This window comes from Gymnoscopelus microlampas, assembly GCF_963454915.1.
Source record: "Gymnoscopelus microlampas genome assembly, chromosome: 20".
NCBI classification, from domain to species: Eukaryota; Metazoa; Chordata; class Actinopteri; order Myctophiformes; family Myctophidae; genus Gymnoscopelus; species Gymnoscopelus microlampas.
Window position 1 is genome coordinate 38,720,765 of NC_139957.1, and position 22,811 is coordinate 38,743,575.

Sequence of the window (22,811 nt, forward strand, 5' to 3'; positions counted from 1 at the left end):
TCCGGCATGAGATTTTATTTTTGCTTTAAACCATGTGTTCTGTACCGTTTGTAACGTCTCCAGAACCAGCCAGTCCCGGGCCAGACTCGGACAGCACCCTGGACACCATGGAGGTGGACAGCAGCGACCTGGACGGCAGCAGGGGACTGGACGACCCCGAGGAGCCCTCCACTCCGGACGACAAGATGTTCTACATGGACTCTCCGTTCCTGGACAGAGAGAAGGACGAGGAGACCATCAAGACCATCAGGTGTGTGTGAAGACATGTTCAGCTGTTTGCAATGTTAAAGGGGAATTTCACTTTTAATAATATATCTTATATTATAGTAAATCAAACAAGGTTATTCATAACTATTCAATCCCCCCCCCCACACAAGATTTGTGTAATTACATTGTAAAAGTATTTTGCACACCCACAAAGCGACAGTTGCGTAGGGGAAGACCAAGGCGAGGGCCCAAGCGTAGTAACAGAAAACACTGTCGTCAAATGCAAAAGAATAAAAATGCTTTAATGGGAATATAACAACATTTCGGTCGGCATCAGGTTGTCGTAAAACCAGACCAAAATGTTGCTATGTTCCCATAAAATTATATATTTTTTGGCATTTGAAGACGGTGTGCGGGAGTTTTTTTTCTGTAATTAAATTGTAACATTTCTTCAAGATTTATTGAAAATTGCACAATCTACAAGCTCACAATGTGTCGCATCGGAACGCGTTGTGAGCCTGGATGTCCCTGGACCCCACTTTGAGAACCACTGGTCTAAAGCAGTGGTTCTCAAACTTTTTCATGTCAAGGGCCCCCAAATGAACACTTATTAGCCCGTGGACCCCCATTTGAAAAGATATGCCAGGGACCATATGTTTACGGCTCTAGCAGTGATTTTCAACCATTTTAATTTCACAGACCCCCATTTAATAAAATTGTGTTTCAGATTAAAGTTTTTTTTTTTACTTAGTCTGCTCTTTTTTCTCTCTACACCTATAGCCTCTTTGCCAAAAATAGCCGATCTACAAGCTCTAAACGCCTCGCGCTCTAAACGCCTCGCAGCGCGAGGCGTTTAGAGCTTGTAGATCTGCTATTTTCGGCTAATGTTCCCCTCAGAAAAGGAATTCTAGGGTTCAAGTGGTTATGTAAAAAAAAACTAAATCCTATCACACAAAGATTTGGCGGACCCCCTATAGTAGTTCTGAGGGACCCCCTGTTGAAGACCCCTGGTCTAAAGTATGAAGAGATGTTAGAGATGTTTGTCTATGTTGTGTTTTAGTTTTGGTCTTTTTATGATGTTTTTTAAGATGGTTTGATGTTTTATGTTGCACTGCGAGTGACTGAGGGGGAACAGTATTTCATATTCTTTATGTATTCCATGTGTGTGTGTGTGTGTGTGCAGTCCGTCCACCAGCACTAACATTCCCTTGATGCGAGTGGTTCAGTCCATCAAACACACTAAGCGGCGCAGCTCCACTCTGGTGAAGGAGGGCTGGATGGTCCACTACTCCAACAGAGATAACCTGGTAAAGTCAAAAAACCTCCAAATGACAGATTTTGGGAGAATGCTACTCCAAATTCTTGAAACCAATTAGAAAAACGTAACCACTTAAAAACCTCAGCATCCTTATTGTGGGGAAAGCTTTCGCAGGGAAATAACAGATCGACAAGCTCACAACGTGTCGCGTCGATCGGCTTTTTTCCAGTGAAAGATTTCCCCCAAAATAACAGAAAAGACACTAGTACAGAGCCCTGAGGGATTCCGGTCAACCATATAGGGTTGCTAACCACTAACCACTGCTAGTGGTTATGGCCAGTCCACACCAATTCAACTCCTTGCAACTGCAACCATTATCCCCGAATGGCACCAGTCTGCAACTGGTCAGTCCAGACCTCTGCAATGGTCTCTAGAACGGTTTTGTTGCAGGGAGTTGCGTTGGTGTGACACCAAGATTTTGATTAAAGACTCTACTTGGGAACATTTAAGAATATATATTTTTTGGGGGGGATTTTCTGCCTTAATTGGATAGTACATTGAAGAATGACAGATAACAGAGACCGGGAATAAAATGAAGCAAAGGCTGTCAGGGCTCAGGAATCGAACCCGTGACTTGCTGTCATGCTGCTAGTGAGACTATGTGTGGTACGCGCCTTAAAAGTCTAACTTGTAAGCAAACAAATAAATTTAAATAAACAAACTTTTTGATAGATACAATTTTGTAAAACGTAGTATAAACTTCAATATATGAGAGAACATTTAACTTTAATTTAACTCATTATACAATAAACAAATGAAATGTTGCCCAAAATAGGCAGTGACAGTGGTAAATACTCTGGACACATCATCAGCTGCATAATTTGCATAATCAGCTCGCCAACACGTCACTTCGCGCCGTGTTTTGAGCTTGCAGATCTGCTGCTATTGTGTGACGCTGTAGTATGATCAAGCCGGTCGTTAATTTACGGAGATTATTATGGAGATAAGAGATTTCTGCCCGACAGGCAGCAACGATATTCATGTTTCTATGTAATGAATGTATTGGTTGTTTGTCTCCTTTTCTTCAGAGGAAGAGACATTACTGGAGGCTGGACAGCAAGAGCCTCAGTCTGTTCCAGAACGATACAGGAGCCAAGTTCTACAAGGTTAGAATGTTACTTACTCATTAGTTACTGAAAAAAAGTTTGTCCAGAATTACAAACTAACAATCTGGAGATGTGCTTTATAGTTGAAACTTCAACATACATTTTTGAGATCTGCAATTTCTGCTATTTTTGAAACTCAACTATTTTATGAAATCGCTTTATTTTTTTTTTTGTCATTGATCAAATCAATTAGTTTGATTAAACGTTTGAGCCCCTTCTCTTTTTCATAGCCATATTGACACAGTGTATATGTCACAGTCATATAGGGGCGGCAGTGGCTCAGGGGTAGAGTGGCCGGGTAGAGTGAACTGGAAACCGCAAGGTTCCCAGTTCGATCCCACAGAGTTAGTGTCGAAGTGTCCTTGAGCAAGACGCTGAACCCCTAATTGCTCCCGATGAGCAGGTTGGTGCCTTGCATGGTTTCCTCCGCCATCGGTGTATGAATGTGTGTGTGTGAATGGGTGAATGGCACAATGTAAAGCGCTTTGGATAAAAGCGCTATATAAATGCACCATTTACAGTCAGGAGAGGTTGTACCGTATGTAAATACCAGCAGCCCAGCTGTCAGTGGTGTAAAGTAACTAAGTGCATTTACTCAAGTACAGTACTTAGGTACAAATTTTTTTTTTCTTTTACTTTACTGTAGTATTTCCATTTTTCAGTACTTTTACTTCTACTCCACTACATCTCAGAGGCAAATTTTGTACTTTTACTCCACTACAAGTATTTGAAAACTTTAGTTACTAGTTACTTTTTGATTATTATTAACATACATTAACCACTTCAGCCCTATATGAATTTTGAAAATGTACCAAAAAAAAAACTTAAAACCTGTCCAGGGGGTCCACAAAAGCCTGAGTAGACGATAAAATGACGTTTCTTCAACAGGGGGTCCGGGACCCCTAGGGCTCCTCAGTGTTACTACAGGGAGTCTGCCAAATCTTTGTGTGATATGATTTATTTTTTACATTAACCACTTGAACCCTATAGCATCCCTTTTCTGAGGAGAACTTTAGCCAAAAATAGCAGATCTACAAGCTCACAACGCCTCGCAGCTTGTAGATCGGCTATTTTTGGCAAAGATGTATAGGAGTAGAGGGAAAAAAGAGCAGACCAAGTAAACAAAAAAAGTTGAATCTGAAACACAATTTCATACAATATAGAGGGGGTCCCTGCTTCATCTCTCTCTCAGCTAGGGGGTCCTGGTCTGAAAATGTTGAAGACCCCTGCTTTAAGCAAAAAATGTGAGTACTTTTTCCACCACTGCCAGCTGTACAGTGGATAGCTGTGTGAGTAAAGGCTGTGGGCTGACGTGTTGCAACTGTAAACTTACACCGAGAGGTCCGTTGTTTCAGCCTCCAGAAACTTCCCTGTGGTTTCTGTACGATACTGCAGCAGCCCCCCCCCCCCCCCATAGTCTCCTCTCTTGCACAAAGTGAAAGGACCGAAAAGGCCACTAACACACAGTCTATCTTTAGCCGCACGCTGTTGTTATACCGGCACATGGGGCGGGACATTCTGAGGGGTTTTGGAGGGGACAGAAACCCAGACCCTGCGTTGCGACCAGTGTTGCCAGATTCTGTGAGAGAAACAAGCAACCAGGTCTAGGAAAACCAGCCCAAAAGAAGCGCCTATGGGCCACATGAGCACTTTAAACATATACATCAGCTATTTGAAAATAGCAGATCTACAAGCTCACAACGCGTCGCGAGATTGTAGATCGGCTATTTTCAAACAAAATCTTGTGGGGAAATTATAATAAGCAGATCTGGCAACCCTGGTGGCGACCAAGATCAGATCTAAAAAAATGGAATTACTCAAGCATTCCTGATGGAAAAAATACTCAAATGTTTTATTAGGTAAGAGTATCAATACTGCTATGTAGAATACTCCGTTACAAGTAAAAGTGCGGAATAAAATAATTACTTGAGTAAAAGTACAAAAGTATTGGTATCCAAATGTACTTGAAGTACCAAAAGTAAAAGTACTAAAATGTTTGAAAATAGACGATGTACGAGCTCACAACGCGTCGCGTTGTGAGCTTGTAGATCGTCTATTTTCAAATAGCCTAGGTATAAAATAGGGATAAAGTGGTCAATTTATGTTTTATAATGTAATCATTTATATCTGCAAAGTAACTAGTAACTAAAGTTTTCAAATGATTGTAGTGGAGTAAAAAGTATAATATTTGCCTCTGAGATGTATAGTGGAGTAAAAGTACTGGAAATTGGAAATATTCCAGTAAAGTAAAAGTACCTCAAAATTGTACTTAAGTACAGTACTTGAGTACACGTACTTGAGATCAAAGGTCAGCTATACACAGTTAAGGAAAAAAACACACATGGCATCATTGAGTCCATCTAGGCAAATGCCTTGTTAAAAAGAAAGGTTTTTAGTTTTTAGGACTGTGGTGTTCTCTCAGATGGTCAGGGAGAGCATTCCACAGCCGAGGACCAGCTGAGCAGAAGGCCAGAAGGCCTGAGGCTGAGCAGAAAAACATCATCATCATTTTACACATTATTCTGTTAATTGTTTAGGAAACGGTGCTAGTGTGTGTGTGTGTGTGTGTGTGTGTGTGTGTGTGTGTGTGTGTGGGGGGGGGGGGGGGGGCAGGGGGGGGGTCCTTTCACACTGGTTCACAAATCACACATTAGGACTTGGACGTACAAACATCTTGAGATTTTTATTTCCCTTTTAATCCATGAAGGCCAAAAAAACACAACCCTTTTCAACTTCTCTCAAAGTCTTGTCAAATGAATGGACTCACGCAGTTCATATCTCATCATCAGCGGTGTGTGTGTGTGTGTGTGTGTGTGTGTGTGTGTGTGTGTGTGTGTGTGTGATTCATGAAGCGTTGTGATTTGAATGCTGAAAGGCACAGTGTATGTATGTCAGTGCAAAGGAGCATGTGTTGTGTGTGACAGCAGGGCTGTGAGTGCCAGCAGCTCAGCACCAGTCATTACTCTGCCCGCAGGGGCTTAATAGCACTGTAATTACACGCCGGGAACCGAGGGAGGGAACCCTTTGGCCCTGGAAGGTAAAGACTTCCACATGTGTGTGTGTGTGTGTGTGTGGGGGTGGGGTTGGGGGGTGGGTGGGGTTAGAAGGGTTATTGTTCGTACTGGTATGAACTAGTGTCGGGGACTTTTGACACCTTGTGGAGTTGCGGTCAGAAATGTGACGCCCAGGGTTGGCATTACTGTGTTTTAATGCAAGATCCAGCACATCCGCTTTGAGCGTGTGTGTGTGTGTGTGTGTGTGGGGGGGGGGGGGTTACTGTATGTGCACCTGCATGTTTTCTTGCTCAAATCCACCTACAGTACTTCCCATCTTACTCCAGGTTCTGAAATAGAGGGACACAGCACAGACCGGTATACGAACGGGCCCGAGGGACAATTCAAAAATGACTGGGCCCGGTCGGTCCGATAATGGATCTGTGGATAATTGGAAACTGGCCCCGAAACAGGACCCGAAGCGGGACAGAGGAAAACTGGGATTTATTAGACAAAGTCTGACCGGGGTCTCTAGACCCCGTACTAGACCCCGATGCTTCATTTAATGCTCATTTCACGTGGCATTCAGAGTAGCCATGTGTGTCAGTCACATCCCCCCCGCCCCAGCGCAGCCTCCGGGGTGAAAGTCTCAGGTACAGACAGCGCTAAGTTGAGAAAGGAGTGCGCTGTGTGTTGCAGACACACAGTACATTTTCGCCAACTTTGTTATAACACTTTGACTGAGTGGCTGGTGGTGACATAACACATAATGTAGCATGGCATGGTGGTGGCATAATGCATAATGTAGCATGGCATGGTGGCGGCATAATGTATAATATGTAGCATGGCATGGTGGTGGCATAATGTAGTTGTGGTATAGCATGGTATGTTGGTGGCGTAGCACAGCGTTAGGGCTATCGATTATCTTCTTAACGACGATTCCATCGATTCATTTTTGAATTAATCAAATGTTGATTGATGGATTGATTGTTTGATTGGATTATTTTTGTGTCGACGCGCAAACATCCTCCTATAATTCGACAAAGCTCTGTGCGGTGAGCCCAACATCTGTTCTGCCCGGTTCTTCTCAGTGGCCTGAGCAATTGATCTGAATTTGCACACAGCCGTTGACCATTACCATGTGCACAGAACAGCGAAGCCCATTTTTAGATTTCCCCAAATGTCAGCTGTTTGTTAGTGTTTTTGTGTTCGCTGGCTCCCGGGTTGCCAAATCATGTGCGCATACCCCCCCCCACGGGTATGGTCTAGTTTGAATAATTATTTTTATAATCAACTAAATTGATTAGTATGATTAACCACTTACTTACTTATCCCCATTACACCGGCTGGCACATAAGGCAGCAACAAAGTCTCTCCACTTCCATCTGTCTTTGGCCGTCTTCTCTGTGGTCCCCCAGCTCTGAAGGTGTTGCTGGAGCCCCCTCTCTATCGTCCTACTCCATGTCATTTTAGGAGCCCCCTCTCTATCGTCCTACTCCATGTCATTTTAGGAGCCCCCTCTCTATCGTCCTACTCCATGTCATTTTAGGAGCCCCCTCTCTAACGTCCTACTCCATGTCATTTTAGGAGCTCCCTCTCTATCGTCCTACGCTGAGCTCCTTCTCTATATAGACCCTCCCGAAAAATGCGATTATGCGATCGCAGAATTTACCGCATAATCAGCAAAATGGCGCATAATTATGCGGGGGTAACGTTTATTCAAAAAGGCTGCATCGCATCGCATAATATGTGCATCGCATCGCATAATATGCGCTTCGCATCGCATATTTACGCATATTTTGCAACTTTTCACATATTTCGAATTTTTCGCAACTTTTTGCATATTGCCGCATATTTCACAACTTTCCGCATATTTTGCAACTTCCCGCAATTTCACCGCATGAATTTGCAAAAAAAAAACGCATATTTAATCGCAAAATCAAGGATTTTAGCCTGCATAATAAAGAGTTTTAGCCCGCATAATCAAGGATTTTAGCCCGCATAATAAAGAGTTTTAGCCCGCATAATCAAGGATTTTTGCAAGCGTTTCTCGGGAGGGTCTATCTATAGCCCTACTCTATGTCATTTTAGGAGCTCCCTCTCTATCGTCCTATGCCGTGTCATTTTAGGAGCTCCCTCTCTATCGTTTTTACGCCATGTAATTTTAGGCCTCCCTCCCTTTTCTTTCTTTTGCCTTCTGGGGGTCCAGTGTAAATGTGACTCTTGGGATGGCGTTGATTATGCAGTGCATGTCATCTCGTTGGGTGATGTTGAGAGGTTTATTGTTTGAGATGGTCCTGGGCCAGAATGCGTGCAGGCATGGTGTGTGGAAAGGGGATAGTTTATGGATGTCGCTTTCTGTGGTTTTTCCAGCATTCTGCACCGTATAGTAAGTGTTAACCACTTACAGTAAGACCTATTTTATACTTTGTATTACAACGGTGTCGTGTACTGCAGGGGTTCTCAACCTTTTCAGGCCGTGACCCCCCCAAAGAATCATATTTGAACTGGGGACCCCCCCCCCCCCCACCCTGATAAGCACTTGTAATTTAGGAGTTGAGGCTTTATATTTAGTTTGAGTCGGTTCCACAGATAAATATTGTGAAAATAGCAGAACAAGCTCACTGCTATTTTCACAATTGTTCCTCTTTCATATATTATTTGACAATTTGGTTTGAGAGTTTGTTGTTGTTTAGTTTGTGATTACTTTTGATACAGTAATGGTCTTTTACTTTGCTTTCTTTTTTGGGGGGGGTATTAAATTGTAATTTTACTGTCATCTGGGGACCCCCCCCCAAAAATCATTTGGGGACCCCCTGGGTCACACAGGTTGAGAACCACTGGTGTTCTGTACCGTATCTTTGCAGAATCTGTAATTTTTTATAATTGATGAAATCATTTAGTTTGATTAACACATCGACTGCCTAGATCGAGTTAACTCGATAATAGTAATCCAGCGCTCGACTGCCTAGATCGAGTTATCTCGATATTAGGTATTTTCATTGGTTTCATCTGTGATCGCGCGGGTCTGTTTACTTTTCATCATCACTTTCGTTTTCCGCCTACGTCACACTCACCTGAAGCCGGATGTAAAAAAAAAATTTCGTTTCCGGGTCACATCGTTTTTCTCCGGTCATTTTCGTCCAGAATAGAGAAAACCCCTTTTTTGGACACGCTATAAAATACAAAGGGAAAGCTCCCCTTTTATTTTATTTGGTCCGGGTGACGATCAGGCATCGTCGTCGTGTATCACATCGTATCACAAGCCGATCAGAGATTGTCGAAGACAATCACATCCGGTTCATGTTGTTTTGACTGTTTGAGCCTGGAGGGAGGGGGGGGGCGAGTCAGCGAGTCATCGAGGGTGTCATTTTGCTGCGCTCTGCTGGTCGATCGTCGTATGTGTTCAAAACCATGGCCTGAGAAACTTAAATGCATTTAAATGCAGAAAATAGAGAAAACAAAAAAACACGCAAATCGCTGGCAGCCAAGGGGGTAAATTTGGAATAAACTCTGGCAGTCAATGTGTTAAGCGTTGCACCCCTTCACATGGAAGTGGCGGTGACATCCTATAGCATGGCATTGCGGTGGCGCTTGCATGGCATGGTTAGTGGCGGTGTAGCGTAACATGGCGGTGGCATAGTGGCGTCCTGGGTCTCCTCAGTGTTACGGACACACCCTGTGTGTCTCCTCAAAACCACTGAAACCCTCAGAGAGGAAAACCTCAGAGGGTTTTGTGTGACTGCTCAGGGTGTGTTTACTGGCAGCCCTCATGTGGTACTTTATTATCAGCTTTGCGCTCGGTGGCGTTTAAGACCTCCAGGAGAACTAATTGAAGGCTTGCTGTAAACGTCCTCCTCTTTTGTTGTTTTGGTCGCTTGCCCATGTTAATTCAATCAAGGGTCCATTTTGTTTATTCCGTCGCTGACATTGGTTGTGTGGGGACATAGGCTGTTGTTCAGTTCAAGACTGTCAGCCTCCAAATCAGATTTTTTTTGGGCCCCCTTCTCCTTCCAGATTGGACGCAGATTGGTTTGATCAAGTCCGGCCCGAACAGCAAAAGAAAACACATGGAAACTAATTGTTTTGAATCAGATTTGGACCCACATTCCCAAGGTGGTAATTTCTAATCTAATTCTAATTTATCTAATTTCTGAAGATGTGTCTCAGGCGGGACACTGAAGCCAGATTAGCGACCAAAATGCAGAATTGGTTCGACGATGGTCTGATTATACAAATCTGATCACTTTGCGAATAACAGCGTGGGACAGTTGTATCTGAGAAACAAATCGTCTTTGTTGGGGGGGGGGGGCCTCATTGTGTCCAAAACGGTTACTTTTCAGGATTCAAATTCAAAAACATCAAAAGTACCAGATCGACAAGCTCGAAACACGTCGCTTCGCGCCGCGTTTAGAGCTTGTAGATCTGCTACCTTTGATACTTTTGTGTGACGCTGTAGAGTGATCAAGTAGGACGTTAATTTGACGTAAAAAACACTCAAAGTCAGAATATGGAGATTTGCCTGCAGTGTGAACAAAGCCATAGAGTTTTCTTTCATTGACCCCAGAGAGGCTACATTACATTCAAACCAGGACCAGGGCACTTCCATCCACGATCCATCTTCGGGCGTTTTCCTCACTCGTTACTCGGGGTAGCCCATCCGTCGCTCATCAGCATGCATGTGGCCAGCCGTTTGTCCCCCTCCCCTCCGTATACCTCCGATCTGATTAGCAGCGGTCGCGTGGTGCTCCACTCAGCCACGCATGGCAGCCATTTTCTCCATTTGGAAGCCATAACAGCCCCACTCGTTTGAAGACGAGACCCTGTACTTGTGGCTTTTTCTGAAGAACCTTTTATGGGGGTACGGGGGCTTCCACTCTGTCTCCGTCGAGAAGATTGAGCACGGCACATGCCCCCGAAACGTGCGCGGCGCACGCACGCACATACACACACACACGCGCGCCTGCGCCGGCAACGAATGCGCGCTTTGCTGCATGCGTGCCGTGGTGGAACAGTAGTTTGCCGCGTCTATCGTCTCTGTGGCTGGCAGGAGCGCCGGTGGCTCGTGGCTCGGATGGGGCCCTTTGGCAGGGGGGGCCCGCCTTGTAATCAGTGAAGCCGAGCGCTTCAGTCGCCCACAGGGCCTCGCTCACGTGACCCGGCCCCGCTAACCACAAGCACTTCATCTGATACTCTGTGGTGAGCCACGCGGACTGGTGGCGCGGCGTGTGTGTGTGTGTGCGTGTGCGTGTGTGTGCATGTGTGTGTAAAGGGAAGGCAAGCTTTAAGGGCCCCCTCATTGGCCAGGACCTCTGAGAGTTTTTTTTTCTTTCATTTTTCGCTTCCTATTTCCTTTGATTTGACAGTGAGGTTAGAAGAGACTGAGGGAGGGGGTTTAAACTAGTGTTCAAACTGTCCCCGCTGCCACTTGTGTCTCTGTGTCTGCCGGGAGGGAACAGTTCCTGTTGAGAAGCTTCTGGAGTGTGTGTTTGAGTGAGACTTCACAAGGTGCTGTTTAGGGTGAATATAATACTTCTATTTGAGTCTTATTATCTGATTTTTGTGTGTGTGTGTGTGTGTGTGTGTCATATTATTGTAGCCATTGTAATTGTTTTGTCTACTTGTTTGTCTGTCTGTCTTAAGATAATCTGAAGAAGGTCTAACAGACCATTTAAAAAAACATATTTATTTTGGGGCTTTTTTATGCCTTTATTGATAGGATAGTAGCTTGACAGGAAATGGGGAAAGAGATGGGGGAGTGACATGCAGCAAAGGCTGTAGGGATCGGGACTTGAACCAGCAACGCGCTGCCAGGCTACTTTGGAGCCTAGGTGCCCCTGGACCGCTACGCCAGCGGTCCGGGCCTATTAAAACCTTTTTAATTGCATTTGGAGACGGTTTTAGTTCGTTGGGGCCCTCGTTTGGTCTTCTCCTACGCACCTGTCGCCTTTTGTAGGCGTGTAAAAGACTTGCTTTGTGTTGTCTTGTCTTGTCTTGTGTATCTCTCTCATATTGTCGCTGTCTGTTAGTTATTATTTGTAAGCTTGTAGATCAGCTATATCTGTTATTTCATTTTATTTTTTGTGAAAGTATAAAATGATTAAATATGTCAGTAATGTCTTTGTATATTTAAGTTATTTGTCATATCTGCCCTGTGCAATGTTTGATGACGAAGCCTAAAAGGCAAACAGAAAAATATTTTTTAATTCATATTATTTTCCAGTATTCAATGCCAATAACACAATTAAATCGTTAATCGCAATTATTTGTATGACAATTCATTGTCAACATAAAGGGATATTTCACTTTAAAACATGTTGTCGGTCATTTTAACGTCTACTCAGGCTTTTGTGATTATTCATTTTATCAGGCACGGCCCCTTCCTATACAAACCCATTGTAACTTAAAACTTTTAACTATGTTATATTCGTAGACAACGCCCGTTCTGGTGACTGATATTGTCCTTCTAATATGTGAGGGGCCGTGTAATTTATATTACTTTTTTGATTTATTTTATTTTATTTCCATTTTCCCCAAAAAAATACTGAAAAACTGTCTGGGGTCTTCACAAAAGCCAAAGTAGACGTTAAAATGACCCGAACATGTTTGAAAGTGAAATATCCCTTTAATGCAGTGGTTCTCAACGTTTTTCGTGTCAAGGACCCCCAAATTGATATGTATTTGGTCATGGACCCCCATCTGAATTTTTTTTTGCCAGGGACCCCCAGAAGAGAAGATTTGTGTTAAAAAAATGTATTCAACATTTTTAAAACACTTTCAAGATTTTTCTAAAATGTTCAAAAATAGCAGATGTAGAAGCTCGCAGCACGGCACTGTGAGCTTGTACATCTGGGGGACCCCACTTTGAGGACCAACGCTTTAAAGTTTGTAATCGTGACGCCCCTAATCAAACAATATCTTCCCGGCTATCTATCCCATCCTCCAGGAGATTCCTCTGTCGGAGATCCTGCAGGTGGAAGCGTCCAAGGACTACAGCCATCTGGCCCAGGGCAGCAACCCCCACTGCTTCGAGATCATCACGGCCACCATGGTGTACTACGTGGGCGAGAACAACGTCGGGCACTACCACAGCCCGGCGCTGGCCGCGTCCGGCGTGGGCGCGGAGGTGGCACAGGGCTGGGAGAAGGCCATCCGCCAGGCCCTGATGCCCGTCACGCCACAGCCCAGCGTGGCCACCGGCGCCGGGCAGGGAAAGGACCACAGTAAGTAATAAGAATAATAATAATAATACATACATACAATTTATATACTGTAGCGCTTTTCTAGATACTCAATGTCGCCTCACAGAAACAAAATAAAAACAACTTAATTAAGAATAAAAGGTTTAAAAACATAAAAAAACAAAAAAATATTATAGCGATAAAAGGTAGAAAAGGGAGATTAAAATTAGGTAGGGAATGCAAGCCTGGGGGGGGGGGACAACTAAGAAGGCCCTGTCACCCCAGGTGTAGTCTCGCGTGGCCAGACTGTTGCCTCCCACAATTTTCAAATGTTCCCGGTCATACAGTCTGGGACTCGGAAGCTCTGATCATGATTAAAATACAAACCGGATGTGAAGCCTCCTCCCCACTTCCGTTTCGTCTTTACAGTCGCGCAAATGTAACCTAATATAAATAAAAATCATCTAAGTATATTTAGCTTGCTGCTTAGCAGAAATGGAAATAGAAAAATAAAATGTAAAGATATTTTTTAATACATCTTCGTGAACGGAAGTGCCAGTTTCCTCTCTTGGATTGGTGTGGTTCCAGACTCTATATGGCATTCGGAGATTGTGGAATAGTTGTCTGGCTACGCGAGACTACCCCAGGTTTGTTTCTTTGTCCTGGGGATGTCGAGACCTGACCTGAGCGGGAGGGGGGGGGGGGGGGGGGGGGGGGCGGGGGGCGTTTGAGGAGTTCAGAGAGGTAGTGGGGAGCCTGGTTATTAAGGGCCTTGTAGGTGGTAGTATCTTGAAATCTATTCTTTGTTTGACTAAAGTAGATGGAGAGTGAGAATGTGTGCCATAGTGATCACACTACAAAAGCATCACACAAAAGCATCAAAAGTAGAAGATCCGCAAGCTCGAAACGTGGCGCGAAGCGACAGGTTTTGAGCTTTTGGATCTGCTACTTTTTGCTACTTTTGAATTTGAATCGTAGAAAGGAACAGTTCTGGACACCCAATAGAGACAATATAGGCATTACTGATGATTACTATGTCAATATTTTGTGAAAGCACAATGTTGTCACAATCGAGTTATTTGGTAAAAAAAAAGAAGAAACATTTTGATATTTGGTCTGTATCGCTCAGTCATAGTCCAGTCACCTTGGCACTGAATCTCTTGTCACAAAAAAACTAGTAATCTACAAAGACTGATAAAGATCTGTCTTTGTCAAACTCCGTCTGAGTTTGATTCAGTGTGTATTTCCCCTCCCAGTGTCTGATAGTTCAGTCTTTATAGGTCAACGAGGTGAGGCTGTAAGGTGAGTCAGCGCTTTTATGGTTATGATGAGATGAGGCTGAGATGACTGAGCACAAAGTGCCCTGTTAAAACATAAAGTTCAGGGGGGGGTGAAGATGATTGGTATGGCTGTCTTTCAGATCTCCATCTAAGGGTTTTGTTCAATCCTTCACAGCCACTGCATAACATCTGTACAGGAGATGAGAGTGATTACATTGAGGATAATAATAAACATAATCATGTTGATGATGGGATCTATCATTGACTAACGTGTTTGTGCGTCATCTGAGGGTTGACAGCAAAAAAATTGATTATTTCGTGCTGCTGTCCATTCAAGGCTCTTTAGTTGAGATGAATCTTTTAGATTAGTTCACACTCATTAATGAGGTTAATGAGGTTTTTAAATTCTCTGCAAAGGTTGTTTGGAAAATGTGCCGTTTATGAACGTCAGACGTGAGCGGTCATCCGTCACGAGCGTTGTCCGTCATGACCTCTAATGTGCACCAGACAGACGCACAGACAGACTCATAATGTTAAACAGATGATGAAGCTGTTTTTGGACCTGTGCGTCTTCTGGAGGCCTGCAGTCTGAGCCACTGCCAACGTGGCCCCCTTTTCCACCGGGGTTGAACCGCTTTTGTTTTTTTCCCGCCTAATTTTGAACCAGTCCAGAGTGTTTCCACCGAAAATGAATTGGTTAATCAGAACCCCTAAAAGTTGGTTCGGAAGTGGAACCATAAAATACTTGTTTTTTCTTGCCCTGAACTGGGAATAGTGACACTGGGCGTGTCACTATTCTACAGGTTTGAAGATGCAGATGTGATATAAACAATGGCAAAAGCCAGCGAAAAATCATCATCAAAAAAAGAAAAGAAAAGGAAAACTGTAACTGCCATTGACGATTGAATTTCCCCTGTGAAACGCACACTTCGACCGGTCATATTCCACACAGTGCTGGTCAGGCCTGGAATCGAACGTGGGGCATCTGGGGACTCCTGCTCCTGAATCAACGGGATATCAGTCGTGCCCGTGTTCCTAGACAAACCAGAGTAATTGTGACACATTTGAATGCAAACAAATTGACATTAAACATAGCATTTTTTTAAATATATTTTTTGGGCCTTTTTCTGCCTGCTTTTCTGCTTTTTCTGAAAATGGGGAGAGAGATGGGGGGGGGGGTGACACGCAGTAAAGGTCGTCGGAATCGGGAGTCGAACCCGCGACACACTGTGCCCAAGCGGTTTACGCAAACCGTCCGGGCCTAAACATAGCATTTTGTTGTGGTCCGAGGGTCCCGAGGGAACAATTAGATGTTCAGTGTGTCATTTTTAAACAAATTCTAAGGGAAATATAAGTACATATCGTCTCTGTCGGGTGGAAACCTTGTATGTCCAAAACAGTTACTTTTCAGGATTCAAATGAAAAGATAGCAAAAGTAGCAGATCTACAAGCTCAAAACGCGTCGCTTTGCGCTGTTTCGAGCTTGTAGATCTGCTACTTTTGCTGCCTTTGTGTGACGCTGTAGTATGATCAAGAAGGGCATTCATTTACGAAAAAACACAAAAGGTTAGAACATGGAGATGAGGGTTTTCTGTCCCCGACAGTGACGATATGTGGCTCGCAGCCTCGATGCCAAGAGTCTTTATAAATGCCTCCCAGTGCATGTTTGTCGAGATTTAAGATCGGCCTTAATTTTGTATGTCAAGTACATTACACAGTTTACATGTTTTACTGTCATCATTTCCCATCATTGCACATCATGGAGACCTTGTGACTGAATGTATCAGGGCCCCCCTGGGGCCCGGACCATAAATCCTAAATGATGAAATGCAACGCATACCTCCACCATTCAATCACACATAACATCCCAAATCAATTTTATTGGCAAATTATTGTGTAATAACATGCTTCGTTATGCGGGGGGTGGGAGGGGGATATGGCTTATATTGCAAACAGCTGTGATAAGCTTGAAAGAAGGGTTAGGGAGACTATTACAAGTATTCAAGCAATGTGCCTCTCTCTCTCTGCCTGCGATTAATTAAACACTCGAACCCTTAGCGTCCCTATTCTGGGGGAAAGACATCTGCAAAAATAGCCGTTTTAAGCCACATTGTGAGATTGTGGATGGGGCTATCCTTGGCGAAGACATTTGGTGTTGAGGTTGAGGGATTCTTTTCTTTTTTAAATCTGCAGACCTAGGTTGGAGCCCTGGGGGATATTTTACTTAAGTAAAACTATCAATACCACAATTACCACAAACAAGTGTGGTAATCAAAATTTACTAAAAGTACCAAAGTATTGGCATCAAAATATACTTAAAGTACCAAAAGTAAAAGTACTCATTATGCATGAAATGTCCCCATTTCACAAGTTTTCAAGTGTATAAAATGTATATAAACATCTTTTGAAAAAAGATCTACAAGCTCACAACGTGTCACATCGCAACTCGTTGTGAGCTTGTAGATCAGCTATTTTCAAATAGCCAAAGTTTAACTAGGGCGGAAGTGGTTAATGTAAGTTTTGTAAAAAAAAAGATTAAAAAAAAAGAAGTAAATAAAGGTTTCAAATAAATTGTAGTGGAGTAAAAGTACTTTTATATTTGCCTCTGAGATATAGAAGTAGAAGTAAAAGTATTTAAAATTTGAAATACTCCTCAGGAACTTTACAGCATTGGTAAACTAATTATAAAGGGTTTAAGTGGTTTAATTAAAGATGCACTAGGTTTCTTTATGCATTGTTAATGTGGTGTTTTTACAGTGGCCTGTGCTTTTCCTTTCCAGAACAAGAGCTGTCCATCAGCATATCTGTGTCCAACTGTCAGGTCCAGGAGAACGTGGTGAGAAGACACTTCTTTCTTTCTTTTCCCCTTCCTCCAAGGTGATCTCGCAAAACTTCCCAGTCTTTCTCGTTGGCTTTTGTGGTTAAAGTCGTACATTTTGTATTGTGCTAAGTCTTCATTAAAATGTCCAATGTTTTTATTTCGCTGCAGAAATTAGAGAAGTTGTTGCCATGCACGTTTTTTTTTTAGGTTTTTTGGGGAGAAAAAAAGGGATTTCCCAGTTCCTCTTTCTGCATTGAGTGAAAGTGAAGCGGGTTTTTGCATCCCAGACTGCTGATTAAGCAACCATAGTAAAGCAAAACTCAATATTATTACAAACGGGAAATGTAGAACAAACCCAAGTAACCTGGTACTAATTACATATTTCCTCAGGATATCGCCTCAGTCTACCAGATCTTCTCCGATGAGGTTCTGGGATCGGGACAGTTTGGCATCGTGTATGGAGGTACAGTAACAGTATGCCCTGCCTTGATGATTCATTTCACTGATGACTTGTCACGTTAAAGCTGCACTATGTAACTTTCCTCTTCTACCCTGGATTTGAACCGGGTTCCCCGCACAAGTGCTGACATTTTTTACCAATGAGCTAATAGAGCATGCCTGTTTGCTCAGGGGATTAATTGAATTGCTGGATTCTGATTGGTCAATCGCTGAATTGAATGGATTGACTGATGAGCTCAATAACAGACCGCTGTCTAATCAAAGGCTCAGAACACCTGCTCATATCAACCTGCGCTGCTTGATTTTGATGCTGTATCCAACATGACAGCCATGTAAACAAACACACCATGTCATTTACAGCTAAACGTTGCGCTCAAGAATGTTTTGAAAACATTTGAAGTGAGAAATAGACAATGCAGTAACCGAAAATGTATTCTATTTGATCAACACTTCCTTGTTTTCCGAGGCGACCGTGTCCGCCCAGCGCAACACTTATGGAATACTTTCATTGCCGTAAGAAAGGAAATACTTTGTTTTGTTTTACTTTTGGTTCAATTTATTAATGTATTGATTAAGTAGACGTTTAATAAGCGGGATAATTGATGGGTAGCCGGTCATTATTGATAAATAAATCCCTCCAGGGTGATTAGGGCCCTTCGCTCACCCTGTCAATTATCCCTTGCTAAACATACTCTGTCTACCATACAGTTTGGACAAAATTACATTTTATTCATGAACCCATTCACTGCTAGACTTATTTCTGGCTGCGTTTGCCCACTGCCAGAGATTTTTCATAGTAAAAATAAAAGTACACAGGAGCCGAGATACAGAAGTAACAGGGTCCCCACGGTCATGAAATTCCTGGAAATATTTTGAAATTAAAAAAGAAATAATCCAGTACTGGAAAAGGTTTGGAATTGATCAAACTTCATCAAAGGTCCTGGAATTTAGCAAGGGTCCTGGAAAAATATTTGACTCTGCATTGTTTGTTTTTGGCTATTGATTTTTTTTAATACAAAACATTTTCATAAACATGTATAACATTACACGAAATATGTAACATAAGTAGTTTTTCGCCGAACGGGCTGTGTAACACCCCATCCGCACTGCCAGCGATGCGACGTGACGCGACACGAGCGGGCGATGAAATCTCATTAAAATACATGTTTTTGAATGAGACCGTCCTGACCTGCCGCGAGCGACAACGAACCGTGCAACGACGTCGTCCACCCCTCCTATTTTCGCTCGCAGGGTCTATTTGAGCGAGGTTTCGCGGCTGTGCCCCGCCCCCAAACACTTTTTATTGTTTTTTATTTATTTATTTTTGCTACACTGCCTATCTTTGGGCATTGTACATAGGAGTAAGAGACACATTATTGCGCTGAATGATTGTTATATAGGCCTGGAAATTGGGCTAAATATTCTGGAAAAGTTTTGGAAAAGTTTTGGAAATTCATTGCTAAAAATGTGTGGGGACCCTGAAGTAATAAGTTAACCAGGAAGTGGATAGGAGTCTAGATCTTTGAAAAATTATATCTCCTGTCTGTGGGTCAAAAAATATATATATATATATATATATTTACGTTCTTGGCAGTATTGGTAATTTTATGTTCTTGGCAGTGAATGAGTGAAAAAAAAGGTTACATAGTACCACTCACTCTCATCATCATATTCCTATTTAACGTCTCAGGGAAACATAGGAAGAGTGGCAGAGACGTGGCCATCAAGGTGATCGACAAGATGAGGTTCCCCACCAAACAGGAGAGCCAGCTGAGGAACGAGGTGGCCATTCTGCAGGTATAGATCCACCACTCCACACCCTGGTCCAGTATGCCAACAGAACCAGTCCAGACCATTACAAGCATGATGTTTATACAGAAATAATGTTATTAAATACATAACGTCTCTGTCGGCCGGAAACCTCAAATGTCCAAAACTGTTAACTTTTCAGGATTCAAATTCAAAAATAGCAAAAGTTGCAGATCTACAAGCTCAACGTTTTTTCATACCAAGGACCCCTAAATTGATATACATTTGGCCGCGGACCCCCATCTGAAAATGTTTTGTGCCAGGGACCCCCAGAAGCAAAGATTTGAGTTAAAAATGTTCGCTTTAAAAATATATACTCAAAGATATGCACACATTTTCACGATTTTTCAAAGTGCTATGAGCTTGTAGATCTGCTATTTTTGAATAGCCAAAGCTAAGTGGTTAAAATTGTGACGTTATGTTAACTAATTTAGCTGGGGACCCCCTGGTATCCCCCTCAAGGACCACTGGTGGTCCCCGGACCACTGGTTGAGAAACACTGGTCTAGAGGGTTCAAGTGGTTAACATGAGGTGTGCGTCGTCTCCTCCTCCTCACTGTGTGTGTGTGTGCGTGTGTGCGTGTGTGTGTGTGTGTGTGTGTGTGCGTGCGTGTGCAGAACCTGCATCACCCCGGCATCGTCAACCTGGAGTGCATGTTCGAGACCCCCGAGCGCGTGTTCGTGGTCATGGAGAAGCTCCATGGGGACATGCTGGAGATGATCCTGTCCAGCGAGAAGAGCAAGCTGCCCGAGCGCATCACCAAGTTCCTGGTCACGCAGGTTCGTCCTTCTTCCCCTAACGTTCGATTCCATTCTGCTCTTCCGGCAGCGGACCCTCCATCTGAAATGTTTTGTGCCAGGGACCCCTAGAAGAGAAGATTTGTGTTAAAAAAAAGTATCAAAATTATTCAACATTTTCCAAATATTTTTCTTTTGTTATTATTATTATTGTTCCAAAATGTTCAAAAATAGCAGATGTACAAGCTCGCATCGTGGCACGCAGTGATGCGCTGTGAGCTTGTACATCTGCTATTTTTGAATAGCCAACGTATAAATGGATAAAGTGGTTAAAAACTGTTGTGATGCTATATTAGCACATTTTCAGTACTTTTACCTCTACTCCACTCAAATTATTTGAAAACTTTAGTTACTTTGTATATTTAGATTATTACTACAAATTAAAACATTCATTAACCACTTCAGCCTAATATACATTTTGGCCATTTGAAAATAGCAGATCTACAAGCTCAGCTTGTAGATCTGCTATTTTCAAAAGATTTTTATACATTTTATATATTTGAAAACTTGTGAAATGGGACATTTGCATAATGAGTACTTTATACTTTTGGTACTTTAAGTACATTTTGTTGCCAATACTTTTGTACTTTTACTCAAGTAAATTTTGAATTCCGGACTTTTACTTGTAACAGAGTATTTCTACAATGCAGTATTGATACTTTTACTTAAGTAAGAAATGTGAGTACTTTTTCCACCACTGGGCCTGATACACCGGTCAAACCCATGTATAGTATAGGACTTATAGTCTTGTCTCTGTGTTCCCTTTCCAGTTCCCTCTCTGCCTCGTTCCCTCTCATCTCGTTTTTTTTGTGGCGTGCATCAGGCGGTACGCGCGGCCCAGTACGTCTCATCCCCGGGGCTGTTTATTCTCGCGGTCGAGCTGATTGGGGTTGAATTTGTTTATGGTTCGCATGAGTCTGGATGGCATCATGGCCTCCTCCCTGTACGCGTGGATCACAGCCCTCCAGCGCCGCGCCGGTGGCTTCGGGGCCTGATTAGAGAGAGGGGCGGGCAGCGAGCGGGGGCCCCTAGTGCCTTTCAGAGGGTCGGCGACTAGGGCCAAACAGGAGCTGGGCCATTAACAACGGCCCCATTAGCAAGCAGCAGGCCTGGTTGTGATGTGGCTCAGAGGAACCTCTGTCAAAGCCCCGGGTTTGAGGAGAGCGAGCCAGGCGCACTGCGGTTTTGGTCCGGAGCCACGGAGCGTTAGCATATGCCAGGCCTGGGGAACACAGTTATACGGCTTGATGGGATGAGATCATGTGTCCGTTTGGGACGGCACTGGTCAGCCTGGAAGTATTTAAGGGCATTACTGTGCTTATGCAACTGCTAGCGCTCCATATGGCCACGTTGTGGAATACGCAGCAAAAGTTATACAAACGTTAGGTTGTTTAGACCGCGCTATTGCATATATACAATCTAACGTTCAATCATGCGTTCGCCCCTCTCGCCCCTGTGTGTGTGTGTGTGTGTGTGTGTGTGTGTGCGCGTGCGTGCGTGCGTGCGTGCGTGCGTGCGTGCGTGCGTGCGTGCGTGCGTGCGTGCGTGTCTATCCGCAGCTAATCTGGCATACTACAATGCCGATCAGCATCATATTTCTTGTGCACGCTGACAGCAGGCCAAGGACCTCAATTCTCAAACATGTTTTTAGTCGGTAAACTAAAACAAAGTCATTTTTTTGTTTTACTATGAAATCAATGAGTCACGAGAGTCAGAACCCCTGTTTTCACTTGCTTGAAATTTTGGCAATTTACTGGTATATTATTTGGTCATCATCATGTGAATGTGCACTGATCGGGTGCTGTATATCTGGTGCCGTCAAAATCATGTCATGCTTCCTTGTCAAAACACCTGAATTATTATCCAAGAATTAGTTGTTTGCTGTGTTGCTGAAACATCGGTCAGAGGGGACATCGTGGCTTACTTTAATCATAATCGTCTGTCGGGTGGAAACCTCATATGTCCAAAACTGTTACTTTTCAGAATTTAAATTAAAAAATATCAAAAGTAGCAGATCTACAAGCTCAAAAGGTGTCGCTTCGCACCGCGTTTCGAGCTTGTAGATCTGCTACTTTTGATGCTTTTGTATGATCAAGTAGGGCGTTAATTTACGGAAAAAAAGGAGATAACAGGTATCTGCCCTAGAGCAACGATATGCTGAAATCCCATATCCTCCACGACTGCATTATGTTTAGCTATACACCACCCCCAATGCTTTAGTTATTATGGAGTTTGATCTGTCTGAATCTGCATGGAGACACTGTTTAAATCCTACGGGGAGAAGGAGGTGCTGTTTCCTACCCTTCCTTGCCACTCTACCTCCTTGTGCGTCATCTGTCACACACTGGAGTGATGTCTTCATAAATGGGTCATCATCATCATATTGGAAGTATTACCGCAAGCATTGTTCATATACGCGTTGCGCGGTGATTGCAACACAGTCAGCGTTTCAGCCACCATTTTTGTAGGCAACACACACTGGCATCCGACATTTGTAGCTGCTACAAAGCTACAAAAAAGTTGAGCTGGCTTCAACTTCAGATACAAAGCTACAAAGCTACAGATATGCTGTGTATCTTTTGTATCTGCCAGTGTGAACGCAGCATGAATCCGTAAACCCTGATTTATACACTATGGTGTCTCACAACACATACGTTGCGTCACTTGATATAAAATCATGGACATAGACGTGTGATATACAAACTTTAGCTGCATATTTTTCATTGGACTGATTTTTTTATCTAGTTTGTTGAAATCATCCAACATAACACTCAGACGTGCACTCACTGTTTCTTCTCCCGTTTGGAAAACAGTAGCTAGCTACTGTAGTTTGTTTTTTC

General features: G+C 43.2%; 1 protein-coding gene across 4 annotated transcripts in view; it reads left to right on the top strand.

Moving 5' to 3' along the window:
- Positions 1 to 22,811, top strand: part of prkd3 (protein kinase D3) — a 111,169-nt gene that overhangs the window by 79,279 nt on the left and 9,079 nt on the right. For 2 of the 4 annotated variants that reach the window (XM_084045678.1, XM_084045676.1), the window contains exons 8-15: positions 70 to 250; positions 1,391 to 1,514; positions 2,554 to 2,631; positions 12,571 to 12,847; positions 16,866 to 16,921; positions 17,297 to 17,369; positions 19,056 to 19,162; positions 19,792 to 19,953. In XM_084045678.1, coding sequence (XP_083901804.1) covers positions 70 to 250; positions 1,391 to 1,514; positions 2,554 to 2,631; positions 12,571 to 12,847; positions 16,866 to 16,921; positions 17,297 to 17,369; positions 19,056 to 19,162; positions 19,792 to 19,953 — 1,058 coding nt within the window. Of the gene's footprint in view, positions 1 to 63; positions 251 to 1,390; positions 1,515 to 2,553; positions 2,632 to 12,570; positions 12,848 to 16,865; positions 16,922 to 17,296; positions 17,370 to 19,055; positions 19,163 to 19,791; positions 19,954 to 22,811 lie in introns of all 4 variants that reach the window. The other 2 variants (XM_084045679.1, XM_084045677.1) reach the window with 1 other exon arrangement.